A 24,877-nucleotide genomic window follows, 5' to 3' on the forward strand; every position below is an offset into this window, starting at 1 on the left:
GCTAAACATAATGGTCAGGGGACTGACCATTAGGACGCTGAAGGAATGGCTGCCGAAACTGGGGCTTTGCAGTCCTATGTGAATAATAAATTAAAAATCACTCACTGCTGCGAGCTGCAATGGCCATTAAACAGACTGTTAATGCCTTGGCCGTATTTTTAAATCAATTTAATGGTACCTTGATATGTTATGACATAGACAATAATCCAACAACAGCAGCGATAATAATAATAATAATTATTGTCAAACTGGCATAACACAGGAGTCATAGACGCAGCAAAATAAAATTAAACGATCAATACGGCAACATGACTGCCACCCTCGGCCTTGACTGCTTCACTTAATTACTAATTTAATTCAAAGTGTAAGCATCTCTCAAACAAGCTGACATTTAAACTTCTGTTAAAAATGCCTCAAAAATCATCCTTTGTTATTCACCGCGGTCTTTGACTTCATAGATTTCATTCTTCATATTCGCTCCCACCACACCAGAAAAATTCTACTTCATCGATCTTTCACTGGAAGACTCTCCGATATCGATGTCAGGGACTCCTTCTGTTGGGGGGATTTATAGGGTGGGGCATAAAGACCTCCCACATTTCAAGAGAGAACTGTGTGGGCTGTAGTGGGGGTAGAGAGGTGGGGTAGGTGGTCTCATTCGGTAGGTCAGGCTCTGCCGTGCCCAGTACCCATCATGAGTTGGATCGGTGAACATCGGGGCTTTGTTATTCAAGCGTATTATGAGAACAACCAGACGCCAGAGAGTGTTCTGTTCACGCTTCACGCTCGGTCGAAATGCATCTTTACCACATCGGAAAACAATTTTGCTATGGATTTCTAACTTTCGGGTAACTGGGTCCACACTGAAAAGAAAATCACTTGGCAGACCTAGGACTGTTAGAACTTCAGAAAATGTGGAAGCAGTAAGAGCAGCCATTCAGCAATCGCCAAGGTGGTCTGAGGGACGTGGGATGACTGGCACGGTCACCAGATTTAAGCCCATGTGACTTTTTCCTTTTCCGAAGCCACATTCCGCTTGGCCTGCTGGTACCTATCAGCTGCCTCCAGAGTTCCAAAGAACAAAAAGGTCCTATAGGACTCCTTCTTCAGCTTGACGGCATCCCTCACCGCCGGTGTCCACCAATGGGTTCAGGGATTGCCGCCACGACAGGCGCCGACCACCTTACGGCCACAGCTCTGGTCAGCCGCCTCAACAATAGAGGCACGGAACATGGCCTATTCAGACTCAATGTCCCCCACCTCCCTTGGGACGTGGTTGAAGTTCTGCCGGAGGTGGGAGTTGAAGCTACTTCTGACAGGGGACTCTGCCAGCCGTTCCCAGCAGACCCTCACAACACGTTTGGGCCTACCAGGTCTGACCGGCATCCTCCCCACCATCGAAGCCAACTCACCACCAGGTGGTGATCAGTTGACAGCTCCGCCCCTCTCTTCACCCGAATGTCCAAGACATATGGCCGCAAGTCCGACGACACGACCACAAAGTCGATCATCGATCTGAGGCCTAGGGTGTCCTGGTGCCAAGTGCACATATGAACACCCTTATGCTTGAACATGGTGTTCGTTATGGACAATCCATGACGAGCACAGAAGTCCAATAACAAAACACTGCACGGGTTCAGATCGGGGGGGCCATTCCTCCCAATCACGCCCTTCCAGGTCTCACTGTCATTGCCCACGTGAGCATTGAAGTCTCCCAGCAAAACGAGGGAATCCCCAGAAGGCACCCCCTCTAACACTCCCTCCAGAGACTCCAAAAAGGGTGGATACTCCAAACTGCTGTTTGGCGCATACGCACAAACAACAGTCAGGACCCTTCCCCCCACCTGAAGGCGGAGGGAGGCCACCCTCTCGTCCACCGGGGTAAACCCCAATGCACAGGCTCCGAGTCGGGGGGCAATAAGTATGCCCACACCTGCTCGGCGCCTCTCACCGGGGGCAACTCCAGAGTGGTAGAGAGTCCAGCCCCTCTCAAGGAGATTGGTTCCTGAGTCCAAGCTGTGCGTCGAGGTGAGTCCGACTATATCTAGCCGGGACCTCTCGACCTCGCGCACTAGCTCAGGCTCCTTCCCCTTCAGAGAGGTGACATTCCACGTCCCAAGAGCCAGCTTCTGTATCCTAGGATCGGACCGCCAAGGTCCCCAACTTCGGTCACCACCCAACCTCCTTGGCCCCTCCTACAGGTGGTGAGCCCATGGGAAGAGGTACCCCTGTTGCTTCTTCAGGCTGTACCCGGCTGAGCCCCATGGGTGCAGGCCCGGCCACCAGGCGCTCGCCATCGAGCTCGACCTCCAGGCGTGGCTCCAGAGGGGGGCCCCGGAGACCCACATCCGGGGGAGGGAAAACACCATTCAATGTTTGTATGCATCATAGGTTTTCTGAACCGCTGTTTGTCACGTCCTTTGCCTAGGACCAGTTTGCCTTGGGTGACCCTACCAGGGGCATAAAGCCCACGACAACAGAGCTCCTAGGATCATTGGGACACGCAAAACCCTCCACCATGATAAGGTGGCGACTCGAGGAGGGGATCCCCTTGGTCAGTTTTAGCAATTCTCCAAGGGGAACCCCCCCCTCTACTATTCTGATGGTCAACATGGACGGGGTCTCAAAGACAGAGAGAAAGTAAGATCGGGCCATGAGAAATAAAAGTTTGAGAAACACTGCCCAAAAGTATCCAATGTGTTCACCAGCTTTTTACAATATAGTTTAGTGCTAGGGGATAACGTGGTGTTACTCGAACTGGAGAAGGAATTTGACCGAGTTCCCCGAGACCTTACATGGCGAGTCCTCCAGTCAAAGAACACTTCAGAGTCCTATGTTAGGTGGACCCACCTGCTCTATGATCAAACCACAAGCGTCGCCTCCTGCCCAGATGGTTACTCCCTGCTTTTCACCATCAACATGGGCATTCAACTAGAGATCGTCACTCTCGCTCGTGCCGTTCAACTTGTGTATTGATACATCAACGGCAGATGCTCCTACATGCCGATGACATCGTTCTTAGAAAAGAATCTCAACAAAACCTTCCCAGTTTTCCTCACCTCCCACCTACCCCTATTCTGGAAAAAATAACAATCAGCCTTGAGGACACAGACAGTATTTTCATATCGTATAAAAATATTTTAAAGTCCCTTCCTTCCATTCAAAGATCCCAGAGTGCAGTGGGAAAAGGATCTGTTACTCAATATTTCAGAAAAAGGAGTGGAAGGTAGCCATGCACTGAATTCACTTGAGCTCCGTATGCACAAAGTATGCACTTATTCAACTCAAAATCTTTTATCGAGCATTTTTATCTCATTTAAAATTGTCCAAAATGTTTCCAGGGTGAGATTCAATCTGTGAACGTTGCAATCGAGCTCCAGCCTCACATGTTCTGAGTGAGCACCAAAGTAACATCGTTCTGGACCAAAAATTTTTAAATGCCTCTCAGACAGCCTTGGTGTCCCAATCCCCCCTAATCCATTAACAGCTGTGTGTGTTTGGTGGGCTCACAGATGGGCTTAAAATGGAGAAGGACAAGCAAACTGGAATGGCCTTTACTTCACTATTAGCACATCGACTTAACCTGCTCAACCGGAAGAATCCTAGCCCTCCACTTTTAAGTTAGTGGGTAACTAACTGATGTTATCTACTCTTTGAAATTGGAAAAAAAATCAAATTCTCACTTAGAGGATCAGCGCAGAACATTTTTAAAAACCTGGCAGGATCTCATCAGTGACATTTTAGAATAAGCATTGTGCCAGATGGCCAGGGACCCTAACCAGCTAGGATGCCTGGATGGTCCACGAGAGGGACGATACCTCTCCTGGGCCATGATAGGGCAGCCGCCTGGGTCTGCTTGGGGGCCACTGGAATGGAGCTGGGAAGCTCATCCCTATGGGAGGATGTAGCCCCCACCAGGAATGGAACCCTAGATGGTACCAGGAACTGCTGCCAGAAGAAATCCCAGGGGCACTCGGAGCACCTGGAGCCCATCCGGGTTATTATTAAAGTGGCCACCTCCCTCCAGTAGAGGAGCCGGATTTGGGAGGAAGGAGACGGTGCCTGTGAGGAGGGGAGTGGAGGTCATAGAGAAAGAGAAAAGAGAAAGAGACTGTTGGAGAATAAGGCATAGTGGTGCTTATATAAAATAAAGGAGTGTGTTTTGGACATTCTGGTGTCTGTCTGTCTGTCTGTGTCCGAGAGCTGGCTTTCCACAGCATTTATATTGAAGAAATGGAGTACAAGTCCAAGGAGGTTCTGCTCCTCTTTTATAACACACTAGAGAGACCTCATCTGGAGTCCTGTGTACAATTTTGGTCTCCATAAAGACATAGCAGCACGAGAAAAAGTCCAGAGATGAGCGACTCGGCTGATTCAGGGCTACAGGGGAAGAGTTATGAGGAAAGATTACAAGAGCTGAGCTTAATGCTTGCATCAGGTTGAGGTCTTGTTAGGTTTTATTTCACAATTGGAGGTGTGAAATTTGAAAGTCCACCTTAAGAGAAGGACTTAAGGAGTCATAGTAGACTTGACACTATTGTGTTCAGAAGAAATTAAGAAGGCTAACTGAATGTCAGGTTATATGGCGCCTTGATGTGTGGAGTACAAGTCACAGGAGATGACGTTCAAGCTTTATAACACACTGGTGAGGCCTCAACCAGAGTCCTGGGTGCAGTTTTGGGCCCACCAGACATAGCAGCTCTACAAAAAGTGCAAAGAAGAGCAACTGGGCTGATTCAGTGCTACAGGGGATGAGTTATGAAGAAAAATTAAAAGAGCTGAGCCTAACGCTTGCATCAGACAATTGGAGGTCTGAAAATTGAAACTCCACCTTAGGAGTAGGATTTAGGAGTCATAGTGGACTTGACACGATCGACTTCCCGAAAGTGTTCAGAAGCCATTAAGAAGGCTCATAGAATGTCAGGTTATATAGCGCCTTGATGTGTGGAAGTCACGTCACAGGAGGTTCTGCTTTATAACACACTGGTGAGGTCTCATCTAGAGTTCTGGGTGCAGTTATGGGCCCTCCAGACTTAGCAGCACAAGAGAAGGTCCAGAGAAGAGCGACTAGGCTGATTCAGGGCTACAGTGGATGAGTTATGAGGAAAGATAAAAGAGCTGAGCCTTTACAGGAGAGGAAGAGGAGACCTGAGTGACGTGTTTAAAATTATGAAGGGAATCAGCCCAGTGGATCAAGATGGTGACTTTAAAATGAGGTAATCAAAAACACGGGGACACAGCCGGAAACTTGTGAAGGGGAAATTTCACACAAACTTTAGCAAATACAGAAGCTCAGGTACAATGGAATAAGTGTGGTAGACAGTAAGACTTTAGGGACCTTCAAAACTCGACTTGATGTTTTTTAGAAGAATTAAGTGGACAGGGACTGGTGAGCTTTACTGGGCTGAATGACCTGTTCTCATCCAGATTGTTCTAATGTTCTAAAGAAGCTGCCATCTCCAATCCACCCACCTTATGGGCACCCCGGCCATGTCTTACAGCATTTATTCTGTGATTGTGAAGAAATAGCTTTGACTTGAAAATGCCAAATTTATGCTTTAAAGCAAAGAGGAGGCACCACAGCAAAGGATCTGAATACTGCTAGGAATGAGAGCTTTCAGTTTTTGATTTTTATTAAATTGGCAAACCTTTCTGGAGACATGTCATCATTTTGTCATTGTGGGCTATTAAGAGTCGATTGATGGACAAAATTGGCCCAAAGTTATTCATTTAAAATTAAATCTACACCGCAGTAAAGTGTGCAGAAAGTGAAGGGCCAATTGTAGCCTGTAGGGGGCATTGCAGCACCCTAAACCCCCAGACACAGTCCTGGGTTCAAATAAAAGGCGTTTATGTCAGGTAATACTTCCACGGGGTTTCAGTTTCCTTCCTTTTAAACTGCACAACAGGCAATAAGTTTCTTCTTCTACAACTCTCATGCGGTCGGTCTCATCCACCTACTCTGACTCCTTTAATGCCGGACCCAAGGTGGAAGTACTCCCAGGTCAGATGAAAGCCCCCGAAAGTAGGAACAGAGCTCCTCAGCAGCACCCCCAGCAGGACTGCCCCACAGAGCCACAATTCCCAACATGCCTTGCAGGTACAGAAATGGGCATACTGGCACAGGTATGCTGCCATCCAGTGTGTCGGGGGAACTCCAATCCATCCATTACGCTGGCCTCCCCACCAGGTAAGAGTACAGGGGTTTATCCTGGCTGCCATCTGTCACACACGAGAAGTGACATATTCATATCAAGTCAATGAATCGTTCAGATGATACATTGTGCCATCAGATTCATGCAATGCTTGAGCCGACATTCAGCTGAAGAGAACTGAAGGAATAAAATGAAGCAAATTAATTAAAAATAAATAAATAAATGAGAAAGTCTCAGGGCAAAGTCTGATATCTTCAAGCGCCACTGACAATTAACTTCGTGTCACACACTTGGCCAGGATATTGGATTCAAGTTGACTAACAAAGCTGCAATTTAGTGTTCGATCAGGAACGCTGCTTCATTAAGGTGATGCCAAAGTCAAGGACTTTTGAATAGATTTCTGCATACAATGAATGTAAAATTAGGGGGGAAATTAAATAACCTTAGGACGTCTTTTCTTTTCTTTGTTTAGACAGACTGGCTGTGCATCTTTTAGTGGTACCCTACCTTACATTATAAGAAAAGAGGCCTGAGGGAACACCTTTAAAACTCTGCAGTAGTTGTTATGTCTGTCCCTCTTCATTTTACACTACTGATAGTATTAACTCTTTTGGATTATATGGTGGCCTCAAATTAAAACAAATATTATTTAACATCAGGCAGCATGGTGGCACAGTGGGTAGCGCTACAGTAAAGAGACCCAGGTTCACTTCCCGGGTCCTCCCTGTGTGGAGTTTGCATGTTCTCCACGTGTCTGCGTGGGTTTCCTCCCACAGTCCAAAGACATGCAGGTTTGGTGCATCGGCGATCCTAAAATGTCTCTAGTCTGTGCTTGGTGTGTGTGTGTGTGTGTGTCCTGTGGTGGGCTGGCACCCTGCCCAAGATTTGTTCCTGCCTTGCACCCTGTGCTGGCTGGGATTGGCTCCAGCAGACCCCCATGACCCTGTAGTTAGGATATAGGAGGTTGGATAATGACTGACTGACTCATTATTTCAAATCCAACTTAATAAAAGGATAAGTGCCTATGTGTCTACATACTGTATCTGCATGTACATTTGGTTGCTTGGTCTCTGTCGTTCCAACAGAAGACGCTTCGTTAACATTTACAGTAATAAAATTCATTGCATTTGTCATTCCAACAGATGGCGCATCATAAACATTCATAGCAATAAAATGAATGACAATTGTCATTCTAACAGATGGTGCTACGTAACCATTTATACTAATAAAATGCATTCCATTTTTCATACCAACAGATGACACTTCATAAAACTTTGTAGTAATAAAATACATTGCGCTTGTCATTCCAACAGATGATGCATCACAAACATTTGTAGCAATAAAATGCATTGCATATTTCATCCCAACAGATGGTGCATCATAAACATGTGTAGTTCAAAAAGGCACTGCCTTTGTTATTCCAACAGATGGTGCATCACAAACATTTGTAATAATAAAATGCATTGCATACTTCATCCCAACAGATGGTGCATCATAAACATGTGTAGTAATAAAATGCATTGCATATTTCATTCCAACAGATGATGCATCATAAACATTTGTAACAATAAAATGCATTGCATCTGTCATTCCAACAGATGGCGCATCAGAACCATTTGTAGTAATCAAGTGCATTGTATTTGTCATTCCAACAGATGATGCATCACAAACATTTGTGGTGATAAAATGCATTGCATTTGTCATTCCATTAGATAACACATCAGAAACATCTGCAGTAATAAAATGCCTTACTGGGATTTTTGGGACATGCTAAAGATTTTGGAATTACAGAAGACACTGGGAAGCACGTTGTGATTAGGCCTCCAAACGTGCAGTGATAGTGGAGGTGTGGCGCTGTCTGAGGGTACAGTGCTGCAGGAGGGACACCACCGTATTTCAAAGTTGTTTGTGCAGGTTGTCATAAACCCACAAGTCAATCAAAAGCACCATTTTTACATACACGAGAGTTCAAGTCATCTGTGATCAATATGCGATTTGTGCCGTTACATGCCGAGGCGAGCAGTGAGTCACAGCTGAGTGAATTTGATTTTATTAAATATCCCACCTACGTTGAGGCACATACTGTGAACGCCTCGTTACCATTGGATAGCGGAGCTTCAGTCCATTCTATTGATGTATTGTTGCCTATGATTGGTCGTTCACCTTACGTGTCACAGACACATAATAAATTGTGTCCACAACAGCTCATCCTTATACACAAAGCTCAAGGCAGATTCCAGTGATAGTTTTGACTTTATTAGCACAATGCATCTGCTGCAGGACTCAATTTGAACCTACTGCTTTTAGTAAACTTTGAGGGCACTCATGAATATTGATGAGTGGGGTGGAGCGGCAAAAAGCATAGAAATATTGATGATTTTTTTGCAGCATGATGTTATTTCATCCACTAGATGACAGCAGAATACTCTCCCGAGACCTAATCCAGCTTAACACGCTAAGAGGAGCATGGCACATCGTGAAGAACCGTAATTACGTTGACGTCCAAGCCTGAGTCACGCTTGGGGACGAGAGGAGGTTAAAGGCCTGATAGTAAGAAATTGCAAGGTAACACAGGGTTACTCAAACACAGGCAAACTGAAACAAATAATCAAACAGTAAATATTATAATAACAAAATAAAATTCCGACTTGCCTGTCATAATCCTGGCATATCTCACCGACAGCCACCAGTGCTTTCAGGTATTCATTAGGCTGGTACGGATGAATGTAGTGCAATGAGCAGCTGTTTCGAGGGTCACCGTTGGATGCTGTAAAATCGATAGCTACCTGAAGGAAAGCAAAACACGAAAACCTTGAGCCTCTTCAAGAACCCACGTCCCATTAAATATCACAGCATGTCATTGTTGCAGAACATGCACGGACTACATGGCAAATCAAATCAAATCTTATTAGTCACATCCAACTATTCACAAATCACTAAGATACTCCGTCTACACAGAATACACACGGTAACATTTAACCTAAAACGACACCACGGAAATCAAAACTCCACTAAAATGTTGGCTTTATTGGGAAAAAAACACAACCGTGGCAAAAACACAATGAACACAAAGTGTCGGATTACGTACATCACACAAAGTCCTTCCCATCCCCTCAGGACCCTCACAACATGATAAGGCCAATCAATGGCCAGAAGCAGCCATTCACTCTTGAACCCGTAACTGAGTGTTGCTTTTTGCTGACCAACAGTGAGTGACATTTGATTTCAGACCAATTTGCCATTTTTCTGCACTTATTTAAAGGGGTTTTCACCAAATCTTTATTATGTCCTGTCTTACTTTATAATATATATACATACACTAGCAGAATACCCGCGCTTCACAGTGGAGAAGTAGTGTGTTAAAGAAGTTATGATAAAGAAAAGGAAACATTTTAATAATAACGTAACATGACTGTCAATATACAGTATTTGTTTTGTGAGTGTTACTGAGTGTTGCTGTCATCAAGGATTTGATTCTCATTATTTCTTTCAATCAGGTTCGTATTTGTAGGACGTGTTGTGTTCAAGTTACATTCCGTGTTTGTCAACCGTTGTAAAGATAACAGGTTTCATTCATCAAAGTGTTCACTACCCAAATCGGTACTCGTGAATCTAAGATGTTTAACAGACATTCCCGGTATTGAGTTGTGGATTTGCCTGCGAATATTTAGTGGCAGCGCGTCTATGAACATAATTTAAACTTAAGCTTTACACCTTACTTTCCTATTGATATGTCCTCAAAGGCTTGTTCAGATTCAGAGGGTTGTTCCTCTCCTACTGCATCAATAATCAGCTCGTCTTCCTCTTTATCTGAGACATCACACACTGCATGCACAGGTTTTTTTTTACACTGTCTTCGTTTAGCTGGACTTTGACTTTTTCCACCGTGTGCTTTGTTTCCGCAGTCGCTGCACTTATGAATACGCTTGTATGCGTCACTCGCTTCATATTCTTTTGCTGCCTTCTCAATTGTGTAATGCATTTTTTGTTCAGCACTCTTTGGAGTTCTTGCTTGTTGTCTGAGTACTGCGTTCACAGTCAGTTCACTTGAGCCGCTCGGAGTACAAGCATCGAAGGTTCTCACCTGTGCTTGTGCTATCTCGCGCGATGTTGGGATGTCCACGGCTTTATTTAATGTTAGCTCAGACCTGGCACTTAAAAGTTTCTCTCGCACTTTCGCTGAGTTTGTGCCAAACACTAGTCTATCCCTGACCATCTCATCTTCGTTTGCATAAGCACAGTCCTTCACCAGCAATTTTAACTCCATTACAAAGTGATCAAAAGTCTTGTTTATACCTTGCGTCTTCTCACTAAACTTGTATCTCGCGAATATCGTATTCGTCTTAGGGATGACAAACGCCTCGTAGCGGCAGCGTGTCTATTGGATTTCTGGTGATGGACGGCCTTATATGGGCAGGCACTCAATTACGTGGGAGGCGTGGCGATGGGGGATGCGACTCCGCCTCACATACGGCGACCGAGCTGCAGGCTATGGCCGTATATATGTACATAAGTAGGATTCAGTTATGAGCGTTACACGTAGAATTTCAAAATTAAACCTGCTTAACGTTTGTAAGTAACCTGTCAGGAATGAGCCTGCCAAATGTCAACCTTCTACATACACGGGAAGTTGGAAAATTAGTGATGAGTCAGTCAGTGAGGGCTTTGCCTTTTATTAGTAGAGATTATATTATGTTATATATGTACAGTATATACCTAGCCCCTTATCAAGCGGGGTCACTTTTGCTAAATCGCTTGTAATTCGACCTCTCCAAATTAGAATCATTGCTGTTATTGAACTATCTGGAGTATAAACACATGTCTGGTCTCTTTGTAAAGGTAACATTCTCTAGTTTCACCCTTAGTAGTCAGAATCACTGTAGGTGTGACTGATCAAAAGTTATGCACATTAGAACTCACAAAAAATGAATTTTTTGTTCTCGCCTAAGTTTTTTTGTGAAAATAAAGGAAAATAAAGCTGCAGTAGGTAGGTGGGGACAGAAACACATTATGTACCAACAGAATAACTTGTTGACTACTCACATTTCAAATTTGAAAAGAATACCTGTAAAAATGACATTTGTACACCAGTTTTTATGTGGGCATGCCCAGGGGCTTTTTAGAGGGACCATTATCCACATTTTGGACCGTATGTTAAAAGTGTAATAACTTTGAATGCTTCAACCCACAGATATCAATGAGGGCTCTACTGAAAGATTACACCTAAAGGAATCTATATCTACACACAGTGTCACTCTATTAGTTATGGAAATTCATATTCCATAATAAAAACAATCAAAAATACACATTTCAATATAAAAATAGTCAAAACAAGTCTTATGGGCTAAAAATATATATATATATATTATTTTTTACTTTTTTTTTAATAAAATGCACACAAACTATATACATTTTGTTACAAACTGTTACAACACAGCTCAGCATTTTTCCACGTGCCACTGATTGTAGCAATCGTTAGCTGGCAGAAAGCACAAGGGCGTGTCACATGTCGCTCTCTGCCATGTCACCTGGTCCGATCGATCACTGTCACGCCGTGTACATGCATCTATTATTTAATCGAGAGTGTATTTACGTTTATCTGTACGTTTATTCATGTTTAAAATGCAAAAAAAACTCGGTGAAATCACAATAAACAACCACGCACCAAGTCTGCAGACTGGCACAAATGCCACCTTCACGCAGCTCCAATCGGTTTTGTTTACAAGTTGGTATGGCAAGTTACATATCGAAATGCTCGGCTGCTCATTGGCTGTAAGTTTGGAGTGTCACTCACAGCGTCCAATCAAACTGGTAGATTCTACCAGGGTTTGGAGTTGTGCATCATCGTTCAGCTGTCTGTGACACTCGTTGGCTATACGAGGTGCCAGTCACCCCCCGACCCATCGTAATTGGCCAACTTAGGTGTCAATCAGAAGCTAACACTTCCGTGTAACATGCTTTAGCATGGTTATTGCCGACAGAAACAAATTACGTCTGATATGATCAATAGAAATGAAAAAAAATGTCGGAGCTAGTCTCAAGTTAAGAAACGTTTTCTGGAGTTTTTGTCCCTTTGAGGATCTATCGTGTGTTTTGGACCTAATCGTTTTACTGGATTATATTCCCTGGAGCCTTACGGACAGAATGAGATCAATATTGCTCGGAAATATTGATGTTTGACTTGCAGAGAGCCTTCAAAGGTAGTCAAAGGTAGGAAAAGTCAACTCTTAAAAGTATTTACTTCTCTGTAAAAAAGGATTTAGTGTCAGTGCTGTGGTTGTTGTGTGTCAAAATGGTTTATATCATCGGAAAGACGAGACTCTGAATTTTCATTTGATGTGTAGTATGTCGAGGTGCATGACAGAGGGGCATGTAGACATGGCTGTGAGATGATTGTGACGTTGTAAAATCGTCGTTATGTACCGGGACCGGTACGTGTGCATGCTAAACTAGAGGACATCAGGCCCTCAGGCCACCCTCATGGAGTCTGTTTCTGATTGTTTGGTCAGAGACATTCCCACCAGTGGCCGGCCTGCCAGCTGGAGGTCATTTTGTTGGCCCTGGCAGTGCTCATCCTGTTCCTCATTGCCCAAAGGAGCAGATACCGGTGGGACCTGTTAAACCATTCACTCCTGTTTAGGGGTCATCTCATTGTCGCCCCTCAAGTGCCCCTATTGTTCATCTCATTAAACTGATGAACAAGCCCCTCTGCCTCTTAACTGAGCAGATCAACAGCCCACAAGTGTCACTGACTTTATGCAATACTCAGATTCAAAAGTCTTCCGTTAATTTTTTTGAGCAGTATATATACTGTATATACACAAACATATTCATGGTGGATTCAATAAGCTTGCAAACTTTTCTGTAAACATGTTTTCCCTTTGTCATTATGGGTTATCAGTTGTAGACTGATGAGCAGAAATTAAATCTGTAACACAATAAAAGGTGCAGAAAGTGCAGGGGTTCGAACACTTTTCTGCATCCACTGTATGCATATGGTTAATAATAATAATAATAATAATAATAATAATAATAATAATAATAATAATAATAATAATAATAATAATAAGAATAATAAAACTGCGGTGGGTTGGCACCCTGCCCAGGATTGGTTCCTGCCTTGTGCCCTGTGTTGGCTGGGATTGGCTCCAGCAGACCCCTGTGACCCTGTATTCGGATTCAGCGGGTTTGAAAATGGGTGGATGGATGGATGCCAGATTATCTGCTAATCCATCTATCTTGGTATCATCTGCAAACTTCACCAGCTTGTTATTTATATTCCTATCTAAAAAAATAAATTAAAAATAGCAGCAACCCCAGCACTGCCCACCTAACATCACCCAGTTCAGACAACCATCACCCTCTGCTTCCTGTGTAATGGATTAAGCTTCTGTGTGCCAGTCCGGTTGCTATGTCGCTGTCATTCCAAAAGATGGCACATCTCAAACATTTTCAGTAATAAAATGCATTGCCTTTGTCATTCCAACAGATGACACATCACAAATACTTTTTAGTAATAAAATACATTGCATTGGTCTTTACAGCAGATGGTGCATGACAAACATTAATACTGCTTTTATGAATCACATACCAAATGGCATATAACAGGGACATATGCTTGCATTTTTCATTCCAACAGATGGTGTATCTCAAACATTTTTAGTAATAAAATGCATTGCAATTGTAATTCCAACAGATGACGCATCACAAACATTTTAGTAATAAAATGCACTGCATTTGTAATTTCAACAGATGGCACATCACTAACATTAACACTGCCTTTATGAATCCCATACCAAATAGCATATAAGAGACACATAGACATTGCATGGTGCACTGCAAACGTTAACTCCGAGGTCCGTGTTGATTACTGAGACGGGCTGGTAAACAAATAATTAATCAGGATTCCTTAGGTGTGTCTGCCATTTTAGAGCATTGTCAGAGCTTTGCAGTGTTTCTGTGCCACCCAATATGTCTCCTCGATAAAGAAGCCACTACCTGGCCCATAGTTTAACAGACAGGGCTGACATCACAGAAGATTTTATTTCCTAGTAGTAATTGTTGTCACTCACTGATGCTCGTTTTTTATTTCCTTTCACTTTCATAACCCATAGGAGTTACTGGCATTTCTTGAGTTAATATGCAATGATTAGTAGAAAAATGAATAACTTCTTAATCATCAGTCATATCAACTTTTACCAACAATGTTCTTTAATTTGTTGTGTGGGCGTCTGGCCTTGTTTAATCCTATAAAAATTAATGAATGGGCAAGCAATTAAAATAAAAATAGACAAACTGCATAGCTGGTGAACCAGAAAAGGCAAAGCTGTCGACGTTGGGAGAGGCGCTTCGCTACTCGGCGTGTTGACAGATTTATCTTTTTTTTCTATATGGTTAATTAAGACCCTGAGACGGGACTAATGAGTCCACCTGCTCCTGATCAGCGTGTTGGAGAAGCGACTGAGGATTTACAAAGAAGTCTCTGCATTGTTGTGTGTTTTTAGCCATTAGATTTTTGTGCTTTAGACAGTAGCTACAGTCCTTCCTTTTGTTAAACTTAACTGTCCTTTCGTTTCGATTTATGGGTAGTCCAGCGCCCCACATAATGTCACTTCTGTCATGGATGGCACATGTGGACTGGCATCCCAATCGGAATTGAACAAGGAGCCTTAACCAGCAAAGATGCCAGTGCAATGGAAGGACTGGGTGGGGCAGCTGAGTACGTTTTCTCATCCAACACATCAGATGGCAGTAGCCCTGAGTTGGGATTCCCACACAGACAGCCGCAGGGCATGCTGGGATTTGTAGTCCAATGGAACAGCCCTGTTAGGTTCCATGGGGGGTGCCAGGGGAAGATGCTGTGATTCACAGTCCCCACTTTCCGGGACTTCTGGTTGACCTGGAAGTACTTCCAACGGGTTAAGTCCGAGGTTTTCTTTCTTTGTCATTTTTGTGTGTATTTGTTTTGATGTTGATGTATTTATTTATTTGGCTTCTGTAAAAAGCTAAGTTCTTCCCTTGGGACAAATAAGGTTATCAATCTATCTCTCACCTGTACGTGATTAACTTCCACATTTGTTTTACCATTGGACTTTTCCTGATATCTAGTTATGCAAAATGTCGATTTTTTGAGTGTTCTCCCCAATATGTGGTCCTCTAGACCTGAAAAATCTTCACTTTTAAGGCCATCTTTGGACCACATGTTGTGCAGGAAATGACACCCTTACGCTAAAGAATAAACCCATCGGTGTCTTCATCTGAAATGATCAGAGGGACTTGATCAGCTGACCCCAGGAGTTCACCCCCTAATGAGATATGAGGGGTCAAAGTTACTCTTTTTCACAAAACTTCCAAAAAAATAAATAAAAATAAAATGGAGATCGGTAATACAGGCAAGTGGAGTGTCGTTTTACGCAATTTCAAAGTCGCTGATCAAGATTATGATCATCCAACCCACTATATCCTAACTACAGGGTCACGGGGGTCTGCTGGAGACAATCCCAGTCAACAGAGGGCGCAAGGCAGGAAACAAACCCCAGGGAGGGCGCCAGCCCACCGCAGGGTACACACACACACACCAGGGACAATTTAGGACTGCCAATGCACCTAACCTGCGTGTCTTTGGACTGTGGGAGGAAACCAGAGCAGACACGGGGAGAACATGCAAACTCCACGCAGGGAGGGCCTGGGAAGAGAACCGAGGTCTCCTAACTGCGAGGCAGCAGCGCTACCACTGCGCCACTGTGCCGTGATTTTTTTTTTACTGGTGGTCCTTGCCCTTTAAGAGTCGCTCGCAAGAAGGTTACAAATGACACATTTCCAACATAGCCTTGTGGTTAGGGAGGCAGGTGAGGGTCATCAAAGTAAAAAAAAAAACTAATAATGATAACATTCAATTTAAAATACCAGTAACGGCGCACTGCACGTTATTCACTTGACTTGAGCATTCCTAGTTTTCCTCTTCTTTCTTTCTCTGTCTCTGTTTATCATTCGTTTGCTCAGAGGTTGATGCGTTTCCTGTTTCCTGAGCAGATCTTCTTTTCTCCACCCTAGCGGCCCGCTGCTTCTCTTCTGTCATCGGCGTCTTTTCGCATTAAAACTGATTAAGTCCGAGTTTGTGTTGCAATTACTAAGTACGTTTTCTTGAATTTTCCACTTGACTGGCACTTAAGTCTTCAATCTGCCTCAAGAATGATTTAAGATATGAAGAGGTAGGGGAAGAGACGGCGAAGGTGGTAGGGAATGAGAACGGCGCCCGTACACATGTGCCACACGACCGCCCTTGCTGGCCGCTGCTGACAGTTGATACCACAATAAAATAAAAATAAAAAGAGGAATAACCTTGGCGGTCAATCATCACCCCGAAAGCCGACAGTAGACGTCAAGTAGTATATGAGTACCACATTTGAAGTCAATAGTTCAAACGGTTTGTGAGCTGCAGGTGATTTAAAATCCTGGACAGACAAACGGACAGCCACGGTAGCGTATTATATATAAAGAAACGTGTCCACTGGTCTGTGCTGTAAATTTGTTTTCTGTATGATTCCAATATGATTTTTATAGAAAAAAAAAGCTGAATTTGCGCATTACCCCTTCACATACAGGAGAGAAACGCGAGGAGCGGCAGCGAGCGGACTGCACTCTCCTCACTCACTGACGGGGTTGAGGCGCACGATTGGCGCGTGCCAGTTGCTATCTCTCTGTATGTCGCCAACATCATGTTTGCAGACATGTTTATTATACACCCTGACTTTCCACAGTATAACTAATATCTTTAATGAACGTGTGTGACATATTTAGTCTTGCTGATCGGACATAAAACACCGCAGTTAAAAGGAACAAGACGATGCAGACAGTACTGTGCCATCCTGAAGAGGGCGCATGTGAGCCCAACAGGTGTTCGTTGTTGCTGCTGCTGCGCCAATAAGTTAGCGACTTCAGAAAGTTAAGGGCACTGCAGCGGTCCGTTATTTTTTAATTTTTAATTCTGACTGCCTGCCAGAATGGAAGAGTGAGATTTTGAAAACTAAAGGAAAATAAGGAGGACTTTTACAAGAAATTGACGGAGATCTTTATGGAGAAGGATAGGCACGTGGACTTCATTTACAATTTTAAAGGTTAAGACCATAAACGGTTTTCAATTTTATAAAAAAATGGGATCAGACTAAAAAAAAAAACAACAATCAAATGTTTAAAAACTAAATGTTGACTTTAAATAAAATATTCTTTTGTTTTTCTTGTTATCCTTTTGTTGAACTGTCTGTATTACAACTGATTAAAGCATCAGAATTAAAAACTTTTCAATACAACCAAATATTTCAATGAAGGTCAAAATTGAAAACTGTTATTTTGTACACCACTCAATACTTTCATTTGTATTAAATAAGTATAAATTGTGGAAAGGGCAGCACGGTGGTGCAGTGGTAGCGCTGCTGCCTCGCAGTTAGGGGACCCAGGTTCGCTTCCCGAGTCATCCCTGTGTGGAGTTTGCATGTTCCCCCCATGTCTGTGTGGGTTTCCTCCCACAATCCAAAGACATGCAGGTTAGGTGCATTGGTGATCCTAAATTGTCCCTGGTGTGTGTGTGTGTGCACCCTGCAGTGGGCTGGCGCCCTGCCTGGGGTTTGCTTCCTGCCTTGCGCCCTGTGTTGGCTGGGATTGGCTCCAGCAGACCAACGTGACCCAGTGGTTGGGATATAGCAGGTTGGATAATGGATGGATGGATAAAAAGGGTGACCAGACAGGTCCAAGAAACTTGAGGCCAATAAGCTTAATGTGTATCACAGGATCATTAATGAAAATAATTATTAAGGAAATAATTGAGCAGCACCTGGCAAGTACAGGAGTTTAACTAAACAGTCAGCACGGGGTCAGAAGAGGGGGGTCCTGATTTAGACAGACTTTTAACAGAAAGCATTTGATGAGGTGCCACATGAGAGGGTGGGCATCAAACTAAAAGAAGTGGCAGTTCAGAGTGTGGTGTGTAGGTGGGTGCAGAACTGGCTCAGATACAGGAAGCAAAGGGTGATGCGGGTGCAAAGAACCTCATCAGAATAAGACCACCTTGCAGAGAGCTGTGCTCATTTGACATTACGGAGTCGTTCTCTGTTGGTCAAAAAAGCCAAATTAAAGCCCCTCGGGATCCAATGTTATCATAACAAGTAAATGTGGGGGCTTCCAAAGGGATCTCGACTTTTTATAGGCCTTGTGTGTTGTACTTTTGAAATTAAGGATCCCTTCCAGGGAATAAAGGCTTCCCTGGAAGCCTTCCATGCATTGCTCCGTGGATCACAGTGTGTGGCAGCAACTCAGTTGTCTGTCACTTCACTGGTTACCTGTGTCATTTCGAATTGACTTTAAAATACCGCTGATGGTTTACAAAGCCTTCAATAATCTGCTCCATCTTATATAGTCATAAAAGTGCCCTGGGCACCTTTTGAAAAGAGTAGGGTGTACCCCGATGTCCTCGATAAGTTGCCCACCACTGCCTGGTTATTCCGGCCACCCTAATCATCCCCTGTCTCTGATTGGCTCTCTCTCTCGATCCTTCACCACCTAACAGCTTCTGTGTGGTGAGCGTACTGGCGCAAAAAAATGGATGCCGTCACATCATCCAGGTGGGTGCAAACGGGGCATAACGTGAGCTACCACAGCTATGCTGACGACACACAACTGTATGTATCAGCAGCACCTGATGATCCCGACTCTCTTGATTCACTGACTCCAATGTCTTACTTGTGTTTCTGAATGGATGAGTAGCAATTTTCTCAAACTAAATAAGGAGAAAACAGAAATCTTAGTGATTGGCAAAAAATGGATATAATGAGGGTTTTAGAAATAAACTTGATGCATTAGGATTAAAAGTCAAGATGGAGGTAAAGAATTTAGGGGTAACTATTGACTCAGACCTGAATTTGAAATCACTTATTAATCAGATTACTAAGACTGCATTTTTTCGCTTAAGAAATATAACAAAACTTATATTGTTGCAAGATGCTGAGAAATGAGTTCCCGCTTTTGTTTTCAGTCGACTAGATTACTGTAACGCACTCCTCTTAGGACCACCCAAAAAAGACATCAATCAGTTGCAGTTATGCAGAATGGAGCTGAGAGAATCTTAACAAGGAAAAGAAAATACAAACACATCACACCAGTCTTAGCGTCACTACACTGGTTACCGGTGCCATTTAGAATTGACTTTAAAATATTGCTGATGGTTTACAAAGCTCCCAATCATCAGCTCCATCTTATATTTCGGAATGTCTGTCACCTTACACTCCAAATCGTAACCTTAGATCTTCAAATGAGGGTCTGCTTATCATTCCAAGAGCTAAACTTGAAAGAAGTGGTGAGGCGGGCGGCCTTCTGCTGTTATGCACCCCACTTCTGGAATACGAGTTTACTGATAGAAAGTCGCCAGGCTGATATGGTGGAGCACTTTAAAACACTGATGAAAACCCATTATTGTAACATGGCTTTCTCACAGCTTCATCTTAGTCCATTGGGGTCCTCCCACGCAGGTTTGAATCCTGCCGACTACGTGTGTTGTTAAGAATGCCTTCAAAGTCTTAGTTTAATCCTGATGCTCTGTATATTAAATTAAATATCTATCATTCCTGGTGGCTCCACAATCCATACTAACCCCTACTTTCTCTTCTGTTCTTTTTCTGGTTTTCTGTGGTGTGCCGATCTTTGCCCCCACCACCACCGTGATGTCCCTCCATTGACGGATTAAAGGCCAGAAGTGCCCGTGACCGTCATCATCAAGTTCTTCCATGTGAACCCTGAATACCATGAGGACTGATTGAGGTCATTTACGTGAGTTAGAATGCCTAGAGGGGGCTGGTCAGGTGGTCTCGTGGCCTCGGACCCCCTGCAGATTTTTTTTTCTCTCCAGCCATCTGGATTTTTTTTTTTTCTGTCCTCCCTGGCCATCGGACCTTACTCTTATTCTATGTTAATTAGTGCTCCCTAATTTTAATTCTTATTTATTTTGTCTTTTTTCTCTTTCTTCATCATTTGTATGAAAATGTGCTCTAGAAATAGATGTTGTTGTTGCTCTGCATCTTTGGACAGACGTGAAAGTGGAGCCGACAGACACCTGAGGGGTGCGAGAGTGACACCAGGTTGGTGCCAGGTCTCATTAGAGGTAATTGTTTTTATATTTTTATTTCTGACTGAGCGGCTGCTTTTCTTCCCCCATTATTTATGCTACAATACTGTCATGAAGCCCACCTCCACCACCCCATCCCCATCTCTGTAAGCTGCTCTGTCAGCCAAGAAAACTTGCTGGATTCACCGTCAGTTGGGATTTACTGTCAGATTTAGTACATCTGAAACAGCTCATTTTTTTCTTCTTCTTTTGTAACATATTGAAAAGTGAATGTCCTGCCACGCCGCTGTCATCTAGTTAGCGTTAACGCTCTTTGTCTTCGAGTTTTGACAGAGCGCCTCCTACAGGTCAACATCACCTGCAAAGAAAATGGCCAAAATGTACACTACAGTCAGAAAATCCCTTTCACGTTTTACACATTTTCTTATGTTGTACCCTTGTGCTAAAATCATTTAACGTCACTTTACTCGGACCCAGAGAATAACAAAGTGAAAACGGGATTTTAGAAATTTGTACAAATTTATTGAAATCTAAAAAAGCTGAACTCCCTCATTGACACGAGTGTTCGGACCCTATACTCAGTAATGCATTGAAGCCCCTTTTTTGGCAGACAGTCCAGCCTGTAGTCTTCTTGGGTCTGACTTGATAAGCTTTACACACCTGGATGTCCGGATTTTTCTGTCCGTTTCCAGCTCCATCAGATTGGGTTGAGGCCATCAGTTCAGTTGGGTTCAAGTCCAGACTTCCCAAGGATATTCCCATAGTTGCTCCTCTGCCACTCCTGTCATGTCTTTGCATTGTCCTGAGGTCCTCTGTCTTGATTTGACGAGTGCGAGTACTTATGCCATTAATTATTTTGTGTCTTATATTTTGTACACCTGAAGTCCACCTTCCTGTCTCTGAGATGGTGAGCGGTACCGCCTAACCTGTCCAATACGCTGAGGCTTCTAGACTTCCAATGTTTGTAGGCCCAGCCCTTGTTGCTTTTGTTTCAGTGTTTCAGTTCTGTCAACAGTGCAAAAAATCCAAGTGGGTCCCCTCCACTCCTCAACCTTGCAAAAACATCAGGTGGACCTTTCCTCTTCTCAGCCATGTGAAAATTCCATTCGCTTTATCACGGTGGAGGCCTTCTTCTTCTTTCAACTGCTCCCGTTAGGGGTTACCACAGCAGATCATCTTCTTCCATATCTTCCTGTCCTCGTCATCTTGTTCTGTCACACCCATCACCTGCATGTCCTCTCTCACCATATCCATAAACCTTCTCTTAGTCCTTCCTCTTCTCCTCTTGCTTGGCAGCTCTATCCTTATCACCCTTCTCTCAGTACACCCAGCATCTCTCCTCTGCACATGTCCAAATCTTGCCTCTCTGACTTTGCCACTAAACCGAGCTGACCCTCTAATGTCCTCATTTCTAATCCTGTCCATCCTCTTCACACCCAATGCACATCTTAGCATCTTTAACTCTGCCACCTCCAGCTCTGTCTCCTGTGCCACCGTCTCCAGCCCATATAACATAGCTGGTCTCACTACCGTCCTGTAGACCTTCCCTTTCTTTCTTGCTGATACCCGTCTGTCACAAATCACTCCTGACACTCTTCTCCACCCACTCCACCCTGAGGACCTTAGTAGGCGAACAATAGCCTAGTGATTTAGAAGGTCACTGATGTAGTCTGGTGCAAGGCCATTTAAAGCTTTGTAGGTTATTAACAGAATTTCATATTCAATCCTGCAAGACACAGATAGCCAGTGAAGGCCTTCTCTTAGGTCTTCCTCTTTTTCTTCTCACTTGGTAGCTCCATCCTTAACATCCTTTTCCCAATATACTCAGCATCTCTCCTCTGCACATGTCAAAAGCAACGCCATCTCACCTGTCTGACTTTGTCTCCCAACCTGAGCTGACCCTCTAATGTCCTCATTTCTAATCCTGTCCATCCTCGTCACATTTCAATGCAAATCTTAGCATCTTTAACTCTGCCACCTCCAGCTGTGTCTCCTGTGCCACTGTCTCCAGCCCATATAACATAGCTGGTCTCACTACCATCTTGTAGACCTTCCCTTTCACTCTTGCTGATACCCGTCTGTCACAAATCACTCCACCCACTCCACCCTACCTACACTCTCTTCTTCACATCTCTTTCACAATCCCCGTTACTTTCAAGTATTTAAACTCCTCCACCTTTGCTAACTCTACTCCCTCATCCTCACCATTCCACTGACGTCTCTCTCATTCAAACACATGCATTCTGTCATGGTGGTCCTACTGACCTTCATTCCTCTCCTCTCTAGAGCAGACCTCCACCTCTCTAGGGTCTTCTCAACCTGCTCCCTACTCTCACCACAGATCACAATGTCATCAACCAATCTGTCAACCCATCCATCATCAATGCAAATAAGAAAGGGCTCAGCCACAGGGGATGCACAAACCAGTGTGTTTCTTTGTGACGGTTCCAATCCCGGATAAATGGGGAGGGTTACGTCAGGAGAGGCATCCGGTGTAAAATTTTACCAGATCAATATGTGGACAATAATATCACAAGGGAGGCCGATGCCCTTAATAAATGCCGAAGCTAGTGATGTCCCTGATGGCTGCCACCATTTTAATGGTATTGCACAGGTGATGAGCTGTGCCCGGCTGCGCTTCCAGACGTGACGCTTAGTCTGAGAATCCTTTAGGTGTCTTTTTTGCAAACTCGGATTTTCATGCGTTCCTGATTAGTGGTGGTTGTACTTGAGGAAGTTTCTCCCATCTCCACCAAGGTTCTCTGGAGCTCAGCCAGAGTGATCACCAGGTCCTTGCTTACTTACCCGGCCCTTCTCCTTGGATTACTCAGTTTGGCCTGGCGATTATCTCTAGGAAGAGTCGTGGTTGTTCTTGTCATTCATATTGTGACGTGTGAGTCTCTGTTTTGCACCCCAAAGACGAGGCTGAGCTGCAGTACGTTAGCGAAATCAGCTTTTGTCGATTTGAAACAGGAACAGCACGGTTATTTATTGTAGCGGGGTTAACCATTCTGCTATACACAGACACAGCAAACAGGCAGGGTCAGGGGGGCCAGGTCAGAGGGCAAGTTATAATGTTCCCCGCATCAACCAATGGGCAACGGGCACTTTGCGCGTGGCAGCTGTCAGCTCATAGTTGTTTCTGTGGTGATGTGAATCTGCGGGTTGCCTTTGGCGATGGACAAGCAACCCTCAGTAGATGCAACAGTCGCGCTTCTGCGTGTCGTCCCATTGGGGAGGGTCTCAAAAGAGTTCAGAAGTTTCACAATATGCATCAGAAGGTCACCCTCCGAGTTCCCCCAGGTATGTAGTTCCACCTTGGGCTGAGAGGGGGTGCTGCTGCTAACCACATTGACTTCCTTTTCCCTCCACAGTACCGAGAAACTGCCTAGTAAGGTCAAGTGATTCTACCCCTTCAGGTCCTCTGGTCAAAAAAGCATGACTGACTATAAGGAGGCTCCTCTCTTATCTAATAGCCCCAGTTTTGAAGGAGGCTATCATTTGTTGTTATTTTGACGACATTGTGTGTTTGTTTTCTTTATTATTATTTGAAGTCAACGCGGATGGCCGGGTCAGCGCCCCAACATTTATTTTGTCATTTCCTGGAAACATCTACATTCCAAAAGTTTTCCATTTAAGTAATTATGGGCACCACTGTGCTCTTGGGAGTCTTCAATGCTGTAGATGCTTTTTGTAGGCTTCCCCAGATCTGTGCCTCAGCTGTCTGTAAGCCCTGCAGGTGACTCCTTCAGCCTCATGGTTGGGTTTTTGCTCACGTTTGGACGTTCTATACACAGGTGTGTGTGCCTTCCCTAATCAGACCGGTCAAATGAATTGACATCCAAGCAAGGTGTAGAAACATCTCAACGATGAAAAACAGAATGGTGGGCACCTTAGACAAATCTCAATGGTCAGAGCAAAGGGTTTCCTCCAGACATGACACTGATCTTGATGTCACCAGACCAGGAAATCTGGTTTCTCACAGTCCTTTAAAGAGTCCTTTAGCAAGCATTTAATGGGTCCTGAATAAGGCCCTTCTTGCCTGGTTACTCAGTTTGGCTGGATGGCCAACTCTAGGAAGAGACATGATAGATCCAAACCTTCAATTTTACAATCTGTTATCCACTCTGTTCCAGGGAACACTCAAAGATTTAGAAACGGTTGGCTCTCCTTGCCCAGATCTATTCCTCATAATTTTATTGTGCAGGTCTACAGAGAGTTTTTCGGACTTTGTGTCTTAGGGTTTTTGTCCTGAAATGCAATGTGAATTGTGGGACTTTCAATACATAGAAACATGTCCGCCTGTCTATAGATGATATCCAATCAATTCAGTTTACCACAGTTGGGCTCCAATCAAGTTCTAGAAACATCTCAAGGAGAAATAAAGCAAACAGGAATGAACCTGAGCACAATTAGGAAAGGGTCTGATGACGTCTACGAGGGAAAGATTTTAGGGTTTGATTTTAAATAAATTTGCATTTTCTGAAAACATGCGTTCACTTTGTCATTATGGGTTATTGAGTGCAGACTGATGGGCAAAAATGGCAAAATTGAGCATTTCGAATTAAATCTACAAGACAATAAGGTTTGCAGAAGGCCAGAAGGATTT

The 24,877-nt window shown here is 43.9% G+C and overlaps 1 protein-coding gene across 1 annotated transcript in view; it reads right to left on the reverse strand.

The window, feature by feature from the left end:
* The window catches only part of LOC120515754 (copine-4), a 466,133-nt gene that overhangs the window by 35,535 nt on the left and 405,721 nt on the right, over positions 1-24,877 (reverse strand). Inside the window, exon 11 of the mRNA XM_039737037.1 lies at positions 8,808-8,941. Coding sequence (XP_039592971.1) covers positions 8,808-8,941 — 134 coding nt within the window. The remainder of the gene's footprint in view (positions 1-8,807; positions 8,942-24,877) is intronic.

This window comes from Polypterus senegalus, chromosome 15, assembly GCF_016835505.1.
Source record: "Polypterus senegalus isolate Bchr_013 chromosome 15, ASM1683550v1, whole genome shotgun sequence".
Lineage (NCBI taxonomy): Eukaryota > Metazoa > Chordata > Cladistia > Polypteriformes > Polypteridae > Polypterus > Polypterus senegalus.